This window comes from Arvicola amphibius, chromosome 4, assembly GCF_903992535.2.
Source record: "Arvicola amphibius chromosome 4, mArvAmp1.2, whole genome shotgun sequence".
NCBI lineage: Eukaryota > Metazoa > Chordata > Mammalia > Rodentia > Cricetidae > Arvicola > Arvicola amphibius.
In genome coordinates this window covers 68,773,616-68,797,789 of record NC_052050.1, presented here as the reverse complement: position 1 = coordinate 68,797,789, position 24,174 = coordinate 68,773,616, and the positions used below count along the sequence as shown (strand labels likewise).

General features: G+C 42.9%; 1 protein-coding gene across 1 annotated transcript; it reads left to right on the top strand.

Annotated features, from left to right (window-relative positions):
- Positions 1–1,074: 1,074 nt before the first annotated feature.
- Ppp2ca (protein phosphatase 2 catalytic subunit alpha) lies at positions 1,075–23,606 on the top strand. The gene is made up of 7 exons (XM_038326612.2): positions 1,075–1,413; positions 13,435–13,644; positions 17,858–18,031; positions 18,502–18,591; positions 19,009–19,170; positions 20,654–20,772; positions 22,124–23,606. The coding sequence occupies exons 1-7, from the start codon at positions 1,312–1,314 to the stop codon at positions 22,194–22,196; spliced, it is 930 nt and encodes a 309-aa protein (XP_038182540.1). The 5' UTR covers positions 1,075–1,311; the 3' UTR covers positions 22,197–23,606.
- Positions 23,607–24,174: the final 568 nt, after the last annotated feature.

Here is a 24,174-nt window from a genome sequence, read left to right as displayed (position 1 = left end):
TGTATAACTTCAGACCATTCCATCCATTTCCTGCGTTATTGTTGGGAAAATTCAAACTCCATTAGGGCAGCAGCTGCCCTTGTTCGTCCACATGACCCCTCTGTCCTCTAGGCATGGGATCTGGTAAATAGTTGGCGCTCTGTGGAGTCAAGTATTCTTGTAAATGCAGGGACAGTGCAATGTGAAAAAGTTTCGCAAACCCCAAAGAGATTCAATAACCAGGTCAAGGGCCGAGTATCAGCTTCCTTTACTGTTGCTGCTTCTACTGGCGCCAGAACACAGCCAGGACCGATATGTTCACGTTCTACTGGCTTGTCCTCTAGAAAGGAGGCCAGGATCATTTCCAGTGGGCACAGGACTTGGAGAAAAGTACACACCGGAGCTGTGGAAGGCCACAGGAGAGGAAGCTAGCTAGGCTCCGGACAAGGCCAGGATCGAAGGTCTGACCTCGGGCCCGCCGTCGCGCCGTGACAGGTGTCTGCTGGGGGTGTCAGGTGAGCGAGTGACACACCCCAAGCAGGTACACCTTCCTCCGCCTACCAATGACCTAATTACAGCAGCCTGCAACGCCCGGAGGTGGGGGAAGGTCACTCCAGGCAGTTTGCCTCTAGGAGCCAGTTCTTGTCCTCAAAGACGTGGGACTCCCGTGCGGTTCCCAGAGCTGCTGGCGTACGCGCCTTAGGGTTGTGACTGTTGTTTCAGTGATCAGGCTGCCAGGGCCAAGACCGTATCTGAGAGGTGTTACCCGACGGCCTTCCCCCAAGACCAGGGCACAGACACAGCCCTCGCCTTCCCGGACTGCTCATGCGCCGAGTCCGCGCAGGCGTCTTTCGGAACCTGGGGCTCCCGGATTAACCGGGTTCGCCGCTTCGAGCACTGCGCTTGCTCCAACCCCGTTCTTCCCCTCCCCCCGCAGCCCTCCCCGCGAGGACCACGCCCCGAAATCGAAGGCGCTTCCTCCGGCATCCAGCTCCGCTGCGCCTGCGTCGGGCCCCACGGTACGCCGCTTTGGGTCCGGGCCCCGCTCCGACGCCCTCCCCGCGGCCCCCTGACGCCGGCGTGACGTCACCACGCCGGGCAGCCGCCATTACAGAAAGCCTGGTCCCGAGCTAGGGCGAGCGGAGGAGGAGGCACCGCGGCCGGCGGCCCAGTACTGCGGAGCGAAGCCAGCGGGCCGACGCCAGCGCCTAGCAGCCGCCAGGGGCCGCAGGAAGCACCCCGGGGAGCGGCGGCGGCGTGTGCGTGTGGCCCGGGTGCGGGCGGCGGCGCGGGAGCAGCGCGGAGCGGCAGCCGGTTCGGGCGGGCGTCATCATGGACGAGAAGTTGTTCACCAAGGAGCTGGACCAGTGGATCGAGCAGCTGAACGAGTGCAAGCAGCTCTCCGAGTCCCAGGTCAAGAGCCTCTGCGAGAAGGTGAGTGGGGGTAGGCCCCAGGTGCGGCTCCTCAGGAGGCCGCGGGGACGGTGCAACATGGCGGCACGGAGGCCAGGCCCCCCGAACCTCGCACACCGGCGCCCGGCGCTGCCCGCGGGGACTCGCGAGCGACCGAGCGCCCCCCGCCTCCCGCGCGCTGATTGGATGGCGCCGCCGCCGCGGCCTAAGATGGCGCCGCGCGCGGGGCTCCGGGCTTCCGAGCCTCCCGGCCCGGCCCTGCCCGACGCCGAAGAATAGGGCGTCCGGGACCCTGCGTGGTCCGGCCAGGGACTGGCTCTGCTTTGGGCCCGGGAGCGGGACCTGGAGCTGCGGCGAGATGGAGAAGAGGCATTGCGCTTGCAGCCGGGCTTGCTTTGCTTCTTGGAGCTGGCGATGCCCACTGAGTCCCCCACAGGCGGGCTCTGAGACCAGTCCGTGCCCAGCGCCTGTGGAAAGGTCATCGCGTTCTGGTCGGCTTCCTCTGAGCTCTGTTTAAAGTGTGCGTTTAACGATTCCCAAACAAAAATAAAAGCCGCTAGCCCAATTTCTACGAAGGTCATAGTGGTAGTTACAAGGGAGGAGTATAAAGTTTTCATAGTTGGAAGAAATGGAGGATTTGGTGAGTCATACTATATACGGAGAGCTTCGGGATTGGAAATCCAGTGGCATTTTAATTTATGATGTATATGCTGACTCAAATTGGGTAGTGTTGAGATCCTCTGTTTAACGTACTTGGCATGGTGCCATTTGTGTTTAGCATGAGCAACACAGACTGGAAGAGAATCAAATGTTGTGTCCTCTCTTGGTTGAAAGTTTCTTTCTTGTGTTTTGTGGCTACAAGTAGTGGTAGTAATCCCCGAGTTGACCTCCTGTGTTTCAGGCAGGGTGCTGAGTCGACACAGCCAAGTGGTAACTATGCTTTGTATGTCAGGTTAGCTCGTTCCATTGGTTTTCCCCCAAGAGTTGGGAGAGCAGGCTGCTAAACTTTCGGTCGTGTGGTATTTTTCAAGTCTTATTAATGCAGTTTTCTAGTATAAAATGTTAATCTCCACTCCGTTTTGTGTTCGCTTTTCACGGTTACTTTAACATTTAATTTTAGTGCAAAATTAAGGATTATGTTAGTAATTTGTGTTAGGAAGACTTTGTAGCACTGTATGCTTACTCCTTTGTGGTTTGATGTAAAAGGGAGGTTTTTGCGTTTGATGAATAATTTCTGAAGACAGTTTTTCAGAAACTGCTGAGAATATTTGGGGCTTAAGTCTCAGCTCTGTACAAAGAACGCTTCCTTCCCTCCCAGGTAACCCTGGCTGCCCTGGTACTGGTTATAAAGCCAGGGTAGCTTTGAACTTGTGGCAGTCCTTGTGTCTCAGCTTCCCAAGTGCTGGGATTGGTTACATGTATGTGCTACACCAAGCCCCCACTTAAATATCCAATATTTTGATTGTTGTTTCTCTCAAATCAAATGAGGTGGTGTTTTTAAGGTTTAGAAAATAAGTTTTGTTTGTTTTATTTGTGTAGCTCTTAGCTGTCCTGGAACTGTAGATCAGGCTGGTCTTGAACGCACCGAGATCCACCTGCCTCTGCCCCGCCCCCAGTGCTGATTTTTTATGGGACACCACCACTTCCGGGCTAGGAATAAACCTTTTAAATTTTACTTGTTGTACTCAAAAAACAAAACAAACAAATCTAATATATATTGCCAGGTCCTGGTTTCTGGTGCCTGAACATTTTGAGTCAGCTAAGTGGCTAGTCATTTGTACAGAAAGAGAAGGACCGCTCCTTAGACCGGAGCCCCACCACTTGTTTCCCAGCCGAATGGCTGGAACTGGTTTTCAGAAGTCTAGTTACTATAAAATAATTAAAACGTGTTCTGAGGTCACTTCTAATCTGATGGGATTGTGTCCTAAACTAGCACTTTGTTTCTACAGTATCCAAGATTGCATGCTATTATGAAGAGAATCAGAAGACAATGAAGAATAAATTATACATATCCTCAAGAAACTTTAATTTAGTTGGAAAGACTAGGATGGTAATATCAACTTGACAGTGAATCTCAACCTTCTTATGCTACAACCCTTAAATGGAATTGTTCCTCATGTGTGACCCCCAACCATAAAATCATTTTTGTTGCTTCTTCATAATTTAAATTTTGCTAGTTATTGTAGATACCCGATATGCAGGATGTCTGGTACAGGACCCCTGTGAAAGGATCCTCAGCTCACAGGTCGAGAACTGCTGCTCTAGAGTCTGGGGATTATCTAGATCAGGTTGGCCTGTGAACATGGTTTAGGAGTTACCTTCATTAGGTTAGATGAGAAGACACACCGACTGTAGGTGGTACCGTTTCCAGGTTGGGGGAGGGGGAGTCCTCAATTGTGTGAGCATAGAGGAAGCTCCCTGTGGTAGAGGACCCCAGTGATCTAGGTTTGACCCCTTAGGACCTACATGGTAAAACACCTTACTCCTCTGACCTGTACAAACAAATGTAATATTAAAAGTGTGAGGATATATTCATTGCTCCCTTTATTTTTATGTGATGTGAGTGCCTCCCCTCAAGCTCCTGCCGCTGTGACATCCCTGCTATGAAGGACTGGAACTGAACCAAAATAACCTGTTTCCAAGCCAGGCATTGTGGTGTGTCCCTTTAATCCCAGCACTCAGGAGGATCTCTGGTCTACAGAGTGAGTTCAAGGACAGCAAGAGCTACACAGAGAAACCCTGTCTCAGGAAGGAAAAGCAAAACTTTCTCCCCAAAGTTGTGTTTCTCAGGGTGTCTTTATAGCAGCAACGAGAAACTAAAGGAAGTATGGACTGATTGGGTTTGCTTTAAAGAGACAGTTAAAGATAGTAGGTAAAGAGGTGGGGTGGGTGAAGGCTGGAGCTTAATGGATCCAGTATGTATTGTTTTTCACATCTTCATGAAACTCAGCTGTGAGGCTAGCCGGCTTAGATCTTTTTCTCAATATGTGCAGATTTTAGGGTTTCAATGTATGTGTGTCTTATGTATGCAAATATGTGTGGAGGTGCCCATGGAGGCCAGAGAGGTATTGGATCCCTGGAGTCTGGTCATTTGATCCACTGGACTTGGGTGCTGGGAGCCCAACTTCAGTCCCCTACAAGAGCAGCACAGACTCTTAACTCTTAGCCACTGAGCTCTCTCAGTAGTCTAAAGTTTTAATTTTAGAGGCACATAAAAATTTTTGCCAGGTAGTGGTAGCTGCATGCCTTTAATCCCAGCACTCAGGAGCAGAGGCAAGCCTCCTCTACAGGGCCAGTTCCAGGACAGCTAGGGCTACACAAAGAAACCCTGTCTCGAAACACCTAAAATTAATAATAATAATAATAATAATAATAATAATAATAATCGAGCGAAGTGGTGGTGGCACAGGCTTTTAAAATCCCAGCACTCGGGAGGCAGAAGCAAGTGGATCTCTTTGCCTTTGAGGCCATCTTGGCCTACAGAGCTAGTTCCAAGAAAGCCAATGATGCTACACAGAGAAACCCTGTCTTGACAAACCAACAACAAAAAACTTGATTGGTGGTGCATGCCTTTAATCCCAGCACTGGGGAAGCAGAGGCCAGCCGGAATTACAGGATGGGACCTTATCTCCAAAAAGGTGGGGGTGGAGGGGCTAAAACGAAAATGATAGTTCTTGAACCTATTTCAAAGTTTCCTTGAAATAGATACTTTTGATCAATGTTGTTGCCTAATTTGCTTGGTTTTGATTGTATTTCAACTTTGGTAATGACGTAAATCTTCTAAACACTACTAAGATGTTTTAGACAGGAAGATGCATGTCTTGGTATACCTTGTACAAGTCCTAGTAAAACAGAACAGGTAATGTTTTATTGCCAGTTCTATCTGTATGTGAAAACTACGTTTGCTTTTGTTGTGTTTGCCTTCTAATTATTATTTGTTCATTTATTTTGTTTCATTTGCAAGACAACTGTTCCTGTGCCTAGACCGACCTCAGACTCACCATCTTCTCGCTTCAGTCTCCCAAATGTTAGGATTGCAGATATATAGTGTAGATACATGTGCCACCATATCCAGCTTTAACAGAAAATTTGAAAATAAGCTACATTTTCTGTCAGTTTAGTAATGCTTGTTAAAGAACTACACCCATCAAAAATAACTATTGATGATCTCATAGCTTCAAAGTCCTTCCCCCTTTCGTGAAGATAAAGCTAAACCCCAGTGGTCACTCCGATTAACCAGCTTGAGAACTCTCTTCTGTTACCTTGTCACAATAGCAGTGTTGCTTCAAAGCAGAAAGGATCCAGATGTGTATTTATGTGGGGAGCATGATTGTTATATTGCTGACTAATTAAAAAGAAAGATGGGCTTCACGTTCCTACCCAAGCTAAGCAGACTGTGTGTTCAAGTATATATATGTACCTTGCTGTTTTACTTAGGGAGTTTGGTGTTTGGGGTGAGCACATGCAGTTTCATTTTAGGCACAGTTCCATCAACAGATTAAAAAAAGTAAATACTATCAACTTGCTGTGTGTGGTCATGCATGCCTGTAATCCTAGCACTCTGGAAGCTGATGCAGGAGGATGGCCAAGAGCCAGAGGCAGGTAGACTTAGGTGAGTTTGAGGACGACCTAGACTATATAGTGAGCTCTAGGTCAGCCAGGACTGTACAGTGAGGCCCTGCCTCAAAAATGAATAAGCCCAGCACTTGGGAAACAGGCAGGCGGATCTGAGTTTGAGGCTAGCCAGAGCTATATTAGAAAGATTCTGTCCCAAATAAATAAGTAAGTAAAGTATCAGTTTGCTTTTGGACTAACTACAATAAAATAGCCTTTTATTGTATGACTTAAGCAGTGCCTTGGGGTCAGATGCCAGTTTTGGCTTTGTGCTTTCAAGACTTCCAAATACGTAAAGAATTGATGTTTTTAGTTTCTTCGCCCAAAGGAGTTCTTGACCTAGGCATGCGGTTTTCCATTTCTTTGCAAGCATTATAGATGTAGTAGTCTTATGGTGTCGTTTAGTTTAACATTGGCTGCACGGGTGTGGAAAAGGGAAACTGCTTCTTACTAATTTATTTGCTATGCTGAACTTTTTTTAACCAATATTACCGTTTTTTTTTTTCTTTAAAATTTATGTGTATCAGTGCTTTGCCTGTGTATATGTATGTGCACTGTGTGCCTGCCTGGTGCTCTTGGAGGTCCGAATTATGGGTAGTTGTAAGCCATCAAGTGGGTTCTGGGAATGAAACCAGGTTCTTTTACAAGAAGAGCAGCAGGTGTTCTAAACTGCTGAGCCATCTCCCCGGCTCCCCAGGATTAAATTCCTAGATGAAGTACTATATTTCTAGGTTTTATTTAAAAGGCTGTTTGGCTGTCACCATAGCAGTAGTTAAACTATTAAGAAGGAACAGGTGGGAGAGGCGTGTTGGAATGTTTTTCTTTCACTTTGGTGTGGTCACTGTTGTAGATAGAAAGCGGAGGCTCGGGAAGGTTGAGGGGCTGGTGAGGGTTGCTGGGGTAGGTTGTATGGGTTGCGACTTCTAATTCCAGTATTCCTATCTTGCTTCCAGACCCTTGTTGAGGTGTTAATAATGAAGGTGCGTGTAAATTGGGCCATCCTGAATTGTGGGCCCAGTGAGTCCATAAATTGAAGGCATTGTGTTCTTTCTGCTGCAAAGCTCCATTCCTCAGATAGTGTTGTCCCACCTCTCTTCGAAACAGTAATTCTTCAATCTGCATGTGGCTAACTTCATTTGTCCCTCAGATAAGACTGGTAAGATGAAAACTATGGGTCATTATTTTGTCAAGTAGTATAAATCTCACGAGGAGAGACTAAGTTGTAAAATGTTCTATAAAGGTAGATGGCCTCTGTTGCAGTTGGCACTCAGAATGCTGTTCTTTTCATCTCCAAAGCCTCAGCACACCTGTGAGCGTTTGTTCCATGTGCTCCCAGCACAGGGTGGGTGGTATTGCAGCTTGGGTTAACTGAATGAGAAGGTGTAGTTATGCTCACATGCTGATTCCTCGGTCCTCCCTGTCCTCTGCCAAAGGCCCAGAATCTGTGTTCAAATACTGATTATAAAGGTGAATCTCATGTAGTATCAACAGTGATGGGCCCTGGAAACCAGGCCTGGTAGTGCAGAGAATCCCAGCTCATCAGAGGTTGAGGCAGGAGGTTTTCATGCTCAAAAACAGCCACTTAGTTTTGAGACCCTGTCTGAAAGTAAATGAAGAGAAAGCTTGAGATGTAGCTGAGCCACACAGCATCTATCTGGCAAGCGCAAAGCCCAGCCACAGAAAGAGGCTTTTATTCCCACCCTGTAGGAATAACTGGGACAGATTCTTTTTGTTGTAACCAGTATTTTCCCTTTTTCATTGTAAGTCAAGTTTGTCATAGTTAACTGAAGTAACCTTTTTAGTGTGGAGAAAATAAACACTGAATTTTGAGTTGTCTTCAAAGGGCGCTAAAGGGACCAGCACTTTGCTGCTCCTACTGTGGCTATTTCCATTTTTTCTTTAAAAATTAAAAAAAAAATCATCTTTGGGAAAGCCCTCTCATTCCAGAGCTATATCTGAGCTGGCCTGGGTTTAGAAGAGGGGAATATTCTATTGGTGGTGTTGTTGTTTTAAATAGCTTTCTTTGTTCATAGGAGTAGGTAGGGTAGGCTTAAGAGGGAGAACTCTCTAATTGCCAGTTTGAGGGTGAGAGGTGACTGTTGAACATTCTGGGATTAGCTGCTTCATTTTTTCACAGTACAGTGGCTTTACCTATTTATAAATTGGGGTTGCATATTGAGTGGATGAACACAGCAGAGGGCGTGTTTCTGAGTCTTCTTTATTTGTGACTGCATGACCAGCTAGTTGCTTGCTCCTCCATTCTCTCTCCCTCCTGCTTCAATCTTTTTAAGTGTAGATAATATTTCTGAGTACATATTTTTGTTTTCAGGTTACTGTTTATCTCACAGATGATAATTCTTGTATTGGGGCTGAGCAAAAGGCTGCAAACTTTGGTTCTAGACTGCTTTGCTTGTTCGTTTATCTCGGTAATGGCAAGTGTGGAGTTGAGTTCCCAACGACTGCAGACTTGGCTGTGTTGTTGATAGGCTTGTGCTTCTGCCTTGGATTCTGTTGACCAGTCCTTATTAGGCCTTCACTGCTCAACTTTTGTCTTGATGGTATATCTCTGCACAGATTTAGTTTGATTTTTTTTTCTTCTTCTCTAATTAATAGCAAAGTTTTAGCTGGGCAGTGATGGTAAATGCCTTCAAGGCCAGCCTGGTCTACAGAACAAGTTCCAGGACAACCAAATCTACACAGAGAAACCCTGCCTTGAAAAACAAAAGAAAAAAAAAAGAAAGCCAACACTAACTAAATAAGATGGTTGATGGTTAGTGTCTCCTTCCAGGGACTAAGGGCAGAATTTGAAATACGGGATTGTTTCTGTAGTAAAGCACATTATTAATCATCTAGTGAACTGCATCACATTTTCCTCATTAAAGACCTTAATATTCTACTTTTGCTGGACAGTGGTGGCACACACCTTTAATCCCAGTACTTGGTGGGCAGAGGTAGGTGGATCTTTATATGAGTTTGAGGCCAGCCTATAGAGTGAGTTCAGGACAGCCAGGAAGGAATACACAGAGATCCCCTGTCTCAAAAAAACAAAAGATTCTACTCTTGACCTATTACAGGAATTGCTTGGAGTACTTCCTTTTTAAAAAAAAAATATTTATTTATTTATTATGTATGCAATATTCTGTCTGTGTGTATGCCTGCACGCCAGAAGAGGGCACCAGACCCCATTAGAGATGGTTGTGAGCCACCATGTGGTTGCTGGGAATCGAACTCAGGACCTTTGGAAGAACAGGCAATGCTCTTAACCTCTGAGCCATCTCTCCAGCCCCTTGGAGTACTTTCTTGTTTAATTTTTTTTATTTATTGTATGGGGGCATTAGAAGGTGGTCTTACTGTATGGTCCAGCCTGTCCTAGAATTCAAGATCTTGCTGCTTGTGCCTCCTGAGTGCTATAGATTTACAGACATATTTCCCCACATCCTCCCAAGAGTATAGTATTGTTTTGAAGGAAAACACTATAAACATGCACCTTTAAGAAAACAGCTCTAGGAGCTGAAGAAGTGATGACTCAGTGGTTAAGAGCATTGGCTGTTCTTCCAGAGGAACCTGGTTCAATTCCCAGCACCCACATGGCAGCTCACAGCTGTCTGTACTTCAGTTCTTGGGGTGCTGGCACCCTCACACAGGTGCATGAAGGCAAAACATAAAATGCACATTAATTTGTTTTAAAAAAAATCTTTAAAACCTTTTTCTAAAAAGTGCCTCTGATTCTAACACAGTAAGCTAAGGGCTCAGGATCTCTAAGTTAGAGGCCCTCCCCAGCTAAGGGATATATAAGTACTTAGTCTCAAGAAAAGGAGCAGAGGTCATCTAAGCCATGTGAAGCCAAGACGTAGGCCAACTTAGGCCATAAAATGAAGTCAAGGCCTCCATGCAGTGTTAGGGAAGCCCAGTGTCAAAAGTCAAGTGGTGGCTCTGTAGATGAGTGGCAGAGCCCTTGGCTGAGAAGGAAAAAGGCTCTACTTTCATCATGATTTATTTAAATAGAACAAAATGAGCAGTAGATGACTAAACCAGTTTTGGAAACAAGGAATTTGTTTTGTTTTGGCATCCATGAAGTATCATGATTCTTGTTGTGATTCAGTGTGGTTTTTTTTCTGAGATAGGTTTTTGTTTGTTTTGTTTTTGAAACAGGGTTATTCTGTATTGTCAGTCCTAGCTATCCTGGAACTCAGATCCACCTGCGTCTTCCTCCTAACTGCTAGGATTAAAGGCCTGCGCCATCAGCTTGGTTTGAGACCATCTTAGTATGTTGTCTAGGACTTGAACTTTCTGGAATAGTGTCACGAATTTAAGTAACCTAGTAGTCAACGACAACCTTTTAACTCCCCATCCTCCTGCCTCTTCTTCCGAAATGCCAGGCATTTGCAGCCAGTACAGCTTCTACTTTTTTTTTTTTTTTAATGGTGGGAAAAACAATGTTTAAACTTAGCCAGTTGAGCTCCACAGAGATCACAGTCTACCCACCTGGGCATCATCGCATGATCAGGAGGCAACCGAACCTAGTCTTCCCCCAGTGGGACTATGTGGGTTTTTGCCTTCTTGGGGTCTTTTGAGTTTGGTGCTTATTTGGGCCTTCACATCTCCATTGAATACAAGTATATTGTCTGTCTTCTGGTTTTTTGTTTGTTTTTGTTTTTGGTTGATTCTGTGCTTAAAAAGAGCTTGGTGATTGTCTACTGGGGCATTCTGAGGGTGTTTGACAACCTGTAAAACTGTGGCTTCTTGGACTGCTGGAAGTTAGGGGAAGGTGAATGACAGACATGGTCATGGACATCTCAGCACTGCCCTTTTGGTTTTCAAAGCCATGGATTTGACTTTAGAGATGGCAGGAATAACTTCTGTGATTTCTGTGTCATATTGATGAGTAGCTGGATACATAAGTGCATAAAAGGATTTTGACATGGTTGGGGTCTTACGCTTCTAAGTCAGTGGTTCTCAGCCTATGAGTTGAAATTCCTTTGTGGGGGGTGTCTCATATCAGATATCCTGCATATCAGATACTTACATTGCAATTGATAAGAGCAGCAAAATTATAGTTATAAAGTAGCAATGAAATGATTTTATGGTTGGGGTCATAACATGAAGAGTTGTGTTAGAGGGTTAGAGCATTAGTACAGTTGAGAACCACTGTCCTAGTGTTTAACTTAAATGGATGGGTGGCTTTTTCTATAGTGTAAGTTAACTTCTAAGGAAGTGATGAGTAATTGGACCTTCCTTCCTTTTCTTTTGTGTGTGTGTTTTTTTGAGACAGGGTGTCTGTGTTAACAGCTCTGGCTGTCATGGAACTTGCTTTGTAGACCCTTGATCCCAAATTTACAAAGACCCAGTTGCCACCGCCGCTGCCCAACTGGATTTTTCTTATTGTCTTCCTTGAACAATTCTGCCATGGATGAGTTACAAAACCTAGTTCACATAATCCTGTTTTCATTTCATCTTATTTGATATGTTGGTTGGAATGGCCCATATTTAAACATGGTGACACATGCCTCTAATCCCAGCACTCAAGAGGCAGAGACAGGTGGATTTCTGTGGGTTCTAGGACAACCAAGGTTATAGGGTGAAGCCCTGTCTGGGGACGGGTGAGGTGGAGAAGAAGGTAGAGTCTGTAGGTCTCTCACACCAGGCTAGCGGTGAAACTGTGAGATGCCCGAGTCCAAACATACTGAGTTGGTAGTGTGCTAATGACCCCACCAAGATTGCATTCTTCCCAGAATTTCCACATTGTTTAGATTGCATTTTAACTTCCACATTTCCCGATCATAAGATTTTGTTTAATAGAAGAGCCCTATTTCTTTTTTAAACTGAAAATATTCTTCTAAACTTGGTGAGTGTCTGGAAATAGGCTCCCCCAAGCCTTTGGAGAATAGAAAATAGTGATTCTTAAACATGGTTGTTGTACTTGGGACAGCATTGGTAGGTGTGGGAAGGAAAGGAAATGTTACTGACTTAGATTCTATTTTCCAAAGATTGCAACCAAATTTGGGGAAGAAAGAAGAGATCCATGTTTCAAATGTGTAGCCTTAAATTGTGGTAATGCTGGTTGTCACCAGTTGGTTCATTAGCAACAGTGTTCTCTATTTGTGTTTTGGGGGAGGATTCTTTTGAGAGAGGATAGACACTTGTAATTGTCCAGGCTGACATTGAACTAGTGGCAAGCCTCCTGCCTTGGCCCTGAATGCTGGGATTGCTGATAGCAAAATTTCAGTATGGGCATTTGATCATGTGTCTTAACTTAAAGTGGTCTCCCCTTCCTGGTGATACTTTGGATAGTCTACTTTGTTCATTTAGTGTTTTCTTTTTCCCCTTGCTTGCTTACAGCCTTTCTCTTCTCCTTTGCCATGGAAATGACCTATTTCGTACACCAGTGTCCAGTGACTAGCACAAGGCAGAGTCATTCAGATGGTTTAGCAAATAATTGTCTTCCGGTATACATTTTTAGCATATGTGGATGGATGTCTGGCTGAATGATGGCTTCTAAAAGCAGCCTAAAAAGCATGTATGCTATATTGGGTATTCTAATTGTAAAACAAGAACTTTGTATTGTTATTAAAAAAAAAATAGAATGAAATGAGAGAAAAATTTAAATGTCTTAAACTCCAAAAAAAAAAGTTAAGACCAAGAAACCTTAGCCTGAGAAGACAACATTAAGTGCTCTTTTTTCTTCTTCCAAATTTACTTATTTGCCTGCATGTATGTCTGTACCACTTCCATACAGGGCCCTCAGAGGGCCAGAAGAGGTTTGGATTACCTGGAACTGGAGTTACAAATAGGTACAAGCTACTATGTGGGTGCTGGGAATTGAACTTGAATCCTCTTAAAAAGAGCAGCCAGTGCTCTTAACTGCTGAGTCATCTCTCCAGCCCACCTCCTGGTCTTCATCTTGTGTGGGTGCTACTAATGTCTTCAGTCATTAGATGGAAATGTGATAGCCTTTACAAACTGAGAGTGATGATTGAATATCAACTTGGTACATATTCTCTAAACATCTCCCACAAGGTAGCCAAAGGAAAAACTAACCATATCTTGTCTTATAAATATAGCCAATGGGCTAGTAAGGTGACTAAGTCTCTTGCCAGTAAACCTGAGGACATTGATTTAATCACTAAGACACACATGGGTGAAATGAGAACTTGCACATAAAATAGATTTGGGGGTGGGAGGTCAAGACAGGGTTTCTCTATATAACAGTCTTTGCTGGCCTACTGAGTGCTGGGATTTAAGGTGTGCGCCTCCACCAACCGGTACAAGAAATGCAAATTTTAAAATTAAAAATTTTAATGTCTATCTTGTGTTGCAGATGCCTATGATTTCATATTTTGCCAAATTCGCCCCTTGCATTAATATGAACTAAGCATCTTTTTTTATGCCATTTAATGCTGAATGTATTGCTTTATTTTTTCTTTGTAGGCTAAAGAAATCCTGACAAAGGAATCCAACGTGCAAGAGGTTCGATGTCCAGTCACTGTGTGTGGAGATGTACATGGCCAATTTCATGACCTCATGGAACTCTTTAGAATTGGTGGTAAATCACCAGATACAAATTACTTGTTTATGGGAGACTATGTGGACAGAGGATATTACTCAGTTGAAACAGTTACACTGCTTGTAGCTCTTAAGGTAATTTTCATTTTTCTGTTTGGGCCTTTTGAACTGGGTGAAAACCCTCTAGAATGTTCTTTTCCTACCATGATTTGTTATCTTCATCTGAATGTTAAATTTTAGAACAAACTTCCATGCCTAATTAGGAATGCAAATAATGTGAGTGTCAAACTTAATCATCCTGCCTTCATTTGGAGCCAGAAGGTGGTTCATGGGATACCTTGGGGTCTTTTGTTTGTTTGTTTTTTTGTTTATTTTTAGACAGAATCTCACTACATAGCTCTAACTGTCATGGAACTTACTATGTAGACCACGCTGGCCTCAAACCCAGAGTTCGTAGCCTATCCCTGTCTCCCAAGTGCTGTGACTGGCAAACTAATCAAGTAGAAGTTTTAGTTTAGTACATTGACAATGGAAATAATATGACTGCATTAAGTATTAGGAGAGTTCGAACATCTATATTGGGTTATTTACATCATTTGACAGTCCTGTGAAAATCTGATGAAGGAAGAATTGAGAGAAAAAGATCAGATTTATAAAGTGAAGATTTTGTTGTCTTTAATATTAGAAAAGAGATTTGATCTTAGTGTACAAGACTGAGCAAATAACCTAAACAATAGTTTATTCCCTTGGAGTAATAACAATTAAACATGAGAAATGAAGGCTGTAGTGTTAGCTCTGGTGAGGCTCAGGTAAAAGTCTTAAGAGTTGAGGCCAGCCTGGCTTATATAAGACCTTTTTAAAAAAAGAAATAATAATAATAATTAAAAGAAGCAAATTGGGCTGGAGAGATGGGCTCAGAGGGTAAGAGCACTGGCTGCTCTTCCGGAAGTCCCGAGTTCAGTTCCCAGCAACCATATGGTAGCTCACAACCATCTGTAATGAGACCTGGTGCCTTCCTTGCCAGCAGTCCATTGTATGCTTAATAAATAAATAAATCTTTAGAAAAAAAAGAAAAGCAAATTTTAGAGTTCTTGTTATTTGTAGCTCTGAAATGTAGAGATGAAGAATCAACGCTGAAACACATTGGCATTGATTTAGAGTCGAATGCTGCCACTGCCTTAGGAAGCTGTTTGACTTTCCCCTACAGGGGAAAAGTTTTCCGCTCTTCCTAGGCAACAGACTCATTTTTTTTATTGCAGAATATTCTGAACAAGAAATTTGCTGTCACCAATTTTTCTAACGTAGAGAAGTGGTCAGAGCTAACTGATGATGAGCACTGCAGTGCTGAGAATACTGGGTTTAGAGTAGACGGTGGGCACTTTGTGCAGTGACTATAGATAAGGGAGAAGCTGGTAGCCTAGGTTCATGTGGAAGGGCTGGGCTGCCTTTAAGAATCCAAGAAACCACTGGGCCTAATTAACACTGCTTTAATCCCAGTACTACTGTGGAGACTGAGGCAAACTGAACTCTGAGTTCAAGGGTAGCCTTGTTTAACACATAAAGCTCCCACCAGCAAAGTCTCAAAAACAACAGCAAGAAAATTTATGTACTAAGGACTAGACTGCATTGTGTACTCCTAAATGTCATAGGCACAAATCTTAATTCCCTGAACCTCAGAGTGTGGCTGCACTTGGTGTTAGCCCTTTACATGAATAGTTAAATAAAATGATATTATATGGGTAGTTCTATAAAAAGAGATTAGGAGGCTAAGGAGATAGCGCAGTTGGAAGACCTGAGTTCAATTCCCAAAACCCATTTTTTTAAAGTGCCAAGCATGGAGACATCCCAACCCTGAAGAAGTAGAGACAAAAAAGTCCCTGTGGCTCACTGGCCAGCTAGCCTAACTGAGCTCCCAGACAGAAATGCTGTCTCCAAGGGGGCAGATGACCATTTGTAAGGATAACGTGCGCGAGGTTCTCCTCTGCCTCCAGGTGTATATGAACATAGGGAAGAAGATGAGAGACCACATGGAGAAAACTGCTGTCTAAATCAAGAGATGACATTAAGAGGCCCCAGCTCTGCTGACACCTTGAGGAAGGGTACCTTTGTAGTGTACGGACTCACTGTGAAACTCAGGACACTATGGGGAACGTGGCCCTTTTTCAAATGCTGTCTAAACAAATGCATCAGAACAGATTGTTGGCCTAAATTAATAGCAGAGACTATAAATTTAAGAAGAAAAAAAGTCTGCTCTTGATTAGGCTCAGATTTCTCAACTGTGTTCATAGAACGATAATCCAGGGCTGGGGATGCGGCCAAGTTTCTAGAGTGCTTGGTTAGCATGCAGAAAGCCCTGCATTTGACCCCCAGCACAGTATTATAGGTGTGATAATATATGTGTGTAATTCTAGCAATTAGGAAATGGAGGCAGGAGGAGCAGTTCAAAGATGCTGCAAAGAAGAAACATTTGTTCAAATTATTACTTTCTTGGTGCTTCTTTTTGAACTCAGCCTCCTGCATGCTAGCACAGATTCACCCCGAGCTGTAGCCTCACTTCAAATTTAAAACATTTTTACAATTAACTTAATTTTATTTATTTAACTGTGTGACGTACATGCATGCCATCAAGCATGTATGGAAGTCAATTCTCCTTTCATCTTATGGGTCTTAGAAAGCAAATTGGCAGGTAACAGATGAAATGTAGCCATAAATTGTTTTGTGGCATAGCTAATCAGGGCCAGTGAGATGGCTGAGTAAAGACAGTTGCCACGGAACCTAATGTCTTGAATTTGATAATTAGAACCACGTGGGCAGAATAAAATGACATATACACATGCGCTTAAAAAATGAATGTAATTTTAAAATTAGGCTTGATGGCAGACACCTTTACTCTCAGCCATTGCACCAGCCTGCATGTACCTTTTTTAAAGGCCTGTTAATGATAAGAAGGGGTTTTGTGGTTGTTTGTGGGGGTTGTTTGGGTTTTTATTTTACAGGTGACAGGGTGTCCAGCCAAGACTGCCCTGCATCATCTTAGTGTTGGGATTATAAGCTTGTACGGCCATGTCAAGACAGATTTCTTCCTTTCTGTTTGTTTTCTTGTTTCGTTTTTGTTTTTTGAAGCAGGGTTTCTCTGTACCCACTCTGGCTGTCTTAGAACTTGCTTTGTAGCCCATGCAGGCAAAGTCACAGATCCACCTGCCTCTGCCTCCTGAGGGTCTGGATTACAGATGTGCGTCAACACCACCCAGCTAAGACAGATTTCTTGAGACAGGATCATACTATAGTTTGAATAAGCCTCAAATTCTTCATCCATCTGCAATGGATGCCTAACCTTAGATAGATAATTTTAAATGGGCAAAGTACTTAAACAACTACTTCAGCCTAGAAGATAGATGGTCAGTAAGGACATGGTTAGTTAACATTGTAAGTAATTAGGGGAATCTACATTGAAGTCACATATACCAACTAATTCGTGTCTTTTACTAATACAGTGACTACAGTAAATATCATAAATGAATTTGTCAGGAAATTAGACACCTCATCCATTCCTGTCAAGAATGTGAAATGGTCTGGCCACTTTGAAGAATTTTGATGAAGTTGGATATAAACCAATTATACACTACACTCTAGGAATATGTTCAAGAGAAATAATAAGCATGTGAGCAAATGAGCGCAGTAGCTAACAGATGGGGAGGCTGGAGCAAGTGCAGAAACCATGGCACATAGCCGCCTGTGAAGCATGGTTCTCCAGGGGATATGCAGCAGAGAGGCTGTGTTCTGTCGTTGTTCACTTAATTTAAATGTCTAGAAAAGGCATCCCCAAAAGACAGAAGCTCATCAGTGGTTGTCAGGAGCTGGGGGAGGGATTGCAGATAGGCATGAGATCTTTGTAAGGAATACAAGGCTCTAAAATTCTGTTGTGGTGATTGTTGCTTAACTGTAAATTTAGTAAGGGTCATAGAAAAACCTTTCACACAAGATGGTACAGGGACTGTGGTTTTAATTGAAGTGATAATTGATAAATCCTTTTTTTAAAAAAAAGTTTATGATCACCAAATGTGGTGGTGCACACTTTTAATCCCAGCACTTGGGAGACAGAGGCAGGCTGATCTCTGAGTTTGAAGCCAACCTGGTCTACAGAACGAGTTCTAGAGAAACCCTGTCTCAAAAAAAAAAAAAAAAACCAGAAAGTTTATAATGTATAATTTCAGTCCATTGAAATGTAGAAATGTTTTTTTCCCCTTCAAAATTGAAACTATGGGTTTCCCTATAGAAAGTTTTATGAAATATCAGTTGGTTTGTTTTGTTTTGGGAAAGAGCTAGCTGTCTGTCTATTTCACTGTAGGTTCGTTACCGTGAGCGTATCACCATACTCCGAGGGAATCATGAGAGCAGACAGATCACACAGGTTTATGGTTTCTACGATGAGTGTTTAAGGAAATACGGAAATGCAAACGTTTGGAAATACTTCACAGACCTTTTTGACTACCTTCCTCTCACTGCCTTGGTGGATGGGCAGGTGCGTGCGCCTTAAACTCGCTGCTGCTTTTCTTTTTTCCAGTTACTGCTTTCTTAGTGTTGAAGTTTTTTCTATGTATCAGGTACTGAACTGTACAGAATGGGATTGTGGGGGTGGAAAATGTAACCCATTGAGGTTTGGGTGCTGTTTGTAGAGGAGTCTAGGAGACATAAAAGAGGTGTTTGCTAGTAGATGTGTACTTACAAACTTGGATGAAACTTCTGAGTATGAAGGTGACTACCAGTAGAGTAAGGTTAGAGAGACTCTTTGTTGAAGGAGCCTCAGCAATGACAGTTGGTAAAGAGAATGGATACTCGGTGCTTGGGGCTTAGGTAGAACAGAGTCAAGCCTCATTGAAACGGAGAGGGCCTAAAAACTGATGTGACCAAATGGTGGAGGCTCCTACCTGAACTGTGCCCCAAATAGTTTAATTTCTCTAGGTGTAGTTACCATTCGTAACATCTTTTTAGATCTTCTGTCTACATGGTGGTCTGTCACCGTCCATAGACACACTGGATCACATCCGAGCACTTGATCGCCTACAAGAAGTTCCTCATGAGGTATGGCTTCTCTTTGATAAATCTCAGAAACCATAGGAAAAGGGAAAATTGTTTAATTGTATCTTAATTCATTGTGTGTCAACTCAAATTGTAAGTGAAGTGACACATGAGCCCTCTTAGCATTGCTCAGAAGAAATGTAGAAGCCTCTGCTCTCACTCTTAGCCCATGCTGTCTAAGTGAAGGTGCACTGGCGTCCCTATAGGATGACCTACTGTTAGAGCGCACCTGTTGATCTGCACGGGGCTTTGTTAGAAGCGCTTCTCATTTCAGAGAGAGCTTAACTGCAGAGGTCATGCCTCGCTAGCAGAAACCACTCAAAAGTGATTTGCACTTGGAGTGCGGCTTCTGGTGAATTATCAAATCCAGAATTTCCACTTTGGTAAGAGTCAGTTTATAACTTGTACCTGTTTTTTTAGGGTCCAATGTGTGACTTGCTGTGGTCAGATCCAGACGACCGTGGCGGCTGGGGGATATCTCCTCGAGGAGCTGGTTATACCTTTGGCCAAGATATTTCTGAGACATTTAATCATGCCAATGGCCTCACGTTGGTGTCCAGAGCTCACCAGCTGGTAATGGAGGTATGTTCTTTTCTTTGAAAAAGTTAGTTTGTCAGACTAACTTTTTAATCACTGAAGGAAAGGAGTTTGACATCGGGACTGTTAGTGAGACAGTCCTTTATTCCCCATAGAGTCTACCACTGGAGCTGAACCCTTTTCCGTAGGTGTGCAGTCAAATGAAAGTCAGGTTTATAATGATAGTGGTGTATATATTTAATGGATCTTCAGGTTTTGTTTGTTTGTTTCTGTTTTTTGTTTTTTAAGGCAGGGTTTCTCTGCAGCTTTGGATCCTGTCCTGGTACTTGATCTGCTTGCTCTGTGTAGCCCAGGCTGGCCACAAACTCAAAGAGATCCATCTGTCTCTGCCTCCCGAGTACTGGGACTAAAGGTATGCACCACCACTACCTGGCGTATCTTCAGATTCTTAATGACTTGGAGGGACTTGGGATCTAATGGTGAGAGGGTTCAGATGTAGAGACAGAGATAAAGTGCAATTGTGTTTGACTATACATATTCAGTATGTCTGTGTGTAGGAAAGGGAAGGTACTTCGTGTAGGAAAGGGAAGGTACTTCAAAGCATTGATATAGTCCTTTGGATGCCTGGACTGTAGGTGATGGGAAAGAAGTCTCCTCTAGTGGGTTCTTAACTTGAAACATGGGCTACCACAATTTCTCCTCAGTGTTGCCAGAACTAATCCTGAGACAAGTATGGCTTCACGTGCCAGCAACCTTGTTAGTTAGGATGAAACAGGTTGCCTTGTGATCCAGACCAGCGTGGGCTGCACAGTGAGGCCCTGTCTCAAATAAGTTCATCTTAAAACTATGTTTAAGGTCATAAAAAAAAAAAAGAAAGATTTAAAGAAACGTACTACATAAGAAGCAGATAAATATTTGGTGATGGATAATATTTAAAATGACTTTGTTTGCTTGTTTAATTTATTTGGTTTCTTGGAATATGATCTCTGTTACATAGTTGTAGCTGTCCTAGAACTCACTGTGTAGATCAGGCTGGCCTCGAATTCACAGATCCACCGGCCTCTGCCTCCTGGGATTAAAAGTATACGCCACCATGTTTGACTGGCTTTTTTTTTGTTTGTTTGTTTGGGGTTTTGTTTTTTTGTTTTGTTTTGGTTTTTTTTGTTTTGTTTTTTTTGTTTGTTTGGTTTTTTTTTTGGTTCTTGGTTTTTCGAGACAGGGTTTCCCTGTAGTTTCTAGAGCCTGTCCTGGAACTAACTCTTGTAGACCAGGCTGGCCTCGAACTCAGAGATCCACCTGACTCTGCCTCCCGAGTGCTGGGATTAAAGGCGTGCGCCACCACCGCCCGGCTTGGCTGGCTTTTAAATGCTAAAAACAAACAATATTTTTTCATTTTAGCTATAACAAATATATTCGTATACATTTTACAGGTTTTTTAATAATACAAAAAAATTAACCATTTTTGAGAGGAACTGTCATTTTTCTGTCTTAATAGAGTTTTTTTTTTTTTCCTGCCTCTTTTTTACAGGGATATAACTGGTGCCATGACCGGAATGTAGTAACAATTTTCAGTGCTCCAAACTATTGCTATCGTTGCGGTAACCAAGCTGCAATCATGGAACTTGACGACACTCTTAAGTATTCTTTGTAAGTATCTGCCTGAGCTAGAGCTGCTTGTTCTCCAGCTCTTGTTAAACCATATTACAGGTTGACTTTACGTTTTCATAGGAATGAACCTACACGTAACAGAAATTAGTTTCTCTTATTTGGAACCCAGACTGAATTGATTTATTAGGTCTTCAATTTGTTGTTGTTGTTGTTGTTGTTATCAGGGTCTTACTATATAGCCCTGTTTTCACTGGAACTCACACTATATAGACCAGACTAGCCTTGAACTCATAGAGATCCACCTTCCTCTGGCTCCCAAGTGCTGGTACTAAAGGCCGTTGCCACTAAGTTCAGTGGTCTTCAATTTCTAAACCCATGTTTTTATTATGGATCAGATCAGTGTGTGTTAGACACTTAAATGATCTTATTAGAAGGGGCCCCATTATATGAAAATATAGCATCTAGGACTGAAATACAGTTGCAACACAGGTTCAAAGCTCTAATCTTAGTACTTGAGAGACTGAGGCAGAAGGTTTGGGAGGTTAAGGAGGACATCCTTGACTACTTTTTTTGTTGCTCTAACCAAAACCAACATGGGATTAGGGGGAACAGTTGTTCAGTTCCAAGTTCTAGTCCACCATTGAAGGGAAGTTGAAAGCAAGAACGCAACACAGCTACTCAAATAACATCCACAGTCAAGAGCATAGGAGCTAGGTGTAGTGACATATACCTTAATTCCAACAGAGGCAGAAGAATCTCTGGATTTGAGGTCAACCTAGTCTATATAGAGTTTCAGAGCCAGCACTGTATCAAGAAACCTTGACTCAAACAAAACAGAAGAGTAGAGATAAATGTGTGGGTCCTTACTTATGCTCAGTTAGCTCTCGTCTAGAGAATGGTAATGGCCACAGTGGGCTTGGTGTTCCTACATCTGTCATCAAGACAGTCTTCCACAAACATGCCCACAGCCAAGTCCTCGGTTAAAACTGTCCCCAGGTGATGACTCTTGTGTTAGGTTGACAGCTAAAACTGACTATGCACATTCCCCTACCCCCTAAAAATAAACCAACTTGAGCTGGGGTCTTGCAATGTAACCTTGACTATCTGGAACTCAGTTCATTGGCCTCTGCCTCTTGAGTGCTGGAATTAAAAATTGGGGGTTTTTTTTGTATTTTATAACCCAAGCTGGTCTAGAACTGTGATCCCCTTGCCTCAGTTTCCCAAGTGCTGATGTTAGAGTGGTGCCCAACTTTGAAGTTGGGTTTTAACCTGTTAAAATGTGCTGAAATTGGATAAGAAATAAGCCATAACATTTGAAAATTTGAAGGTTTTAATAAATACATGAATGTATTCTTAGAATAGAAACAGTGAACCTTATTTTGTTTTTCAGCTTGCAGTTTGATCCAGCACCTCGTAGAGGCGAGCCACATGTCACTCGTCGTACCCCAGACTACTTCCTGTAATGGAAATTTAAACTTGTATAGTATTGCCATGAACCGTATATTGACCTAATGGAAATGGGAAGAGCAACAGTAACTTCAAAGTGTCAGAAAATAGTTAACATTCAAAAAACTTGTTTTCACACGGACCAAAAGATGTGCCATATAAAAATACAAAGCCTCTTGTCATCAACAGCCGTGACCACTTTAGAATGAACCAGTTCATTGCATGCTGACGCGACATTGTTGGTCAAGAATCCAGTTTCTGGCATAGCGCTATTTGTAGTTACTTTTGCTTTCTTGAGAGACTGCAGAAATAGGATGTAAACATTAACACCCGTGAGTCCAGTTGACTTCCACTTAGCTGTAGCTTACTCAGCATGACTGTAGATGAGGATAGCAAACAATCATTGGAGCTTAATGAACATTTTTAAATAAGTACCAAGGCCTCCCCTCTTGTTTTGTTTCTTTTCAGGGATACCATTTAATTTAATTGTATGATTTGTCTGCACTCGGTTTATTCCCTTCTCCAATCTCAGCCCCACGTTGTTCTTTGTTATTGTCAGAAACCCTGGTGCGTTGTTTTGGATAGAACTGTTTCCCCTCCTGTAAGATGACGTCACTGCACAGTCACCGCAGTGTTTTCATAATAAACTTGAGAACGGAGAAAGTCAGCTTTGGATTGTATCAGTGGGCACGACTGGTGCTGTTTATTACACAAGATAAATCAATTGATCAATTTTGGAATTTGTAGAATTCCAGGTAAAGAACAATAAAGATCAAGGCCACTGTGTAACCTCTCTGGCAACTCCTTGGCGTTCTTCAGAAGAACTTGGGGACTTGTTTGTCTGACATTGCAGTTTGTCTTGTTGCTGGCCTGCGCTTGTGAAAGGAATCTGCTGCTTCAGTAGGACTTGATTGTTAACCATAGAACTCGAGTTTGTTTTTAGGATTTTACTTAAAATGGCATGTTTTCAGGTAGAACGTAACAAACTAAATGATGTGTCTAATTAGTGTAGTTTCTGGTTATAAATATATTGCTATGTATATTTCATGACTCTTTAAAATGATTGACAGAATGGTAAGTTCTTAACAAACATTTGTACATTTCTTGTCAAGTGTGATCTTAGAGTTAAATTTGTCTCAGATAAGCTGTTAGAGCCTTAGCCTGTGTTAAGTTCCTTAAGCGGTAAATCAGTGAAGCCAAGTAGGAGCCAACTTTTGGGTTAGGGTTTGTGTTTTGTCCCAGACCCGAGAGTGGTACCTGAGTGCCATGCTCAGCAAGTTTTCCCTTATATTCTTTGACTTGACATAGAAAACGAAGAGTTCTTCTGCGGGGACTGAATATTTGCTATTCTAAGCTGCCTGGGCAGACATCAGGATGCGTAATCATTGCTGTGTGAGTGTGGTAAATAAATGCTTCCTTGCTTTGTACTGTGTTGAATTTGGAACCAACAGTGAAGTTACAGCACTGCCCTGCATAAACAAACTGGTTTATGAGTTAGTTGTCCAAATCAAAAGGCCCTTGGTTTTTCTAGGTTGTCTTTTCTGAGAAAAAAACACATCCTCCAGCCTGTTATTTTTGCTAGTTTGTCTTTTCTTCCTGACTAAACAAATAACATCTGTGTACAGTACTTTCTCTATTTAAAAAAAAAGAAAGAAAGAAGACAAGGTTGGGTTGTGGGGCGAGCTGGGGGACAGGGTCTTACTGTGTGGCCATGAGTGACTTGGAACTTGCTATATAGACCAGGCTGTCCTGGAACTCATGGGTGATCCTGCCTCCACGTGCCACGGTGCCCAACTTATGTACATCTGATCTGACAACAAAGTGGCATGAGCACCAATTGGCTCCTGAGAAACCTGACAGTGATAAGAGTGGGCTCTAATGGAGTCAGGGTTCTATAGTTGACAAGTGTCATCTACATACAAATTCTCAGAATGGGGCTTGTGGCAAAGATGGGTTGATTTTCAAATCATTGTGAGTTGAAGCAAATTACTAGGC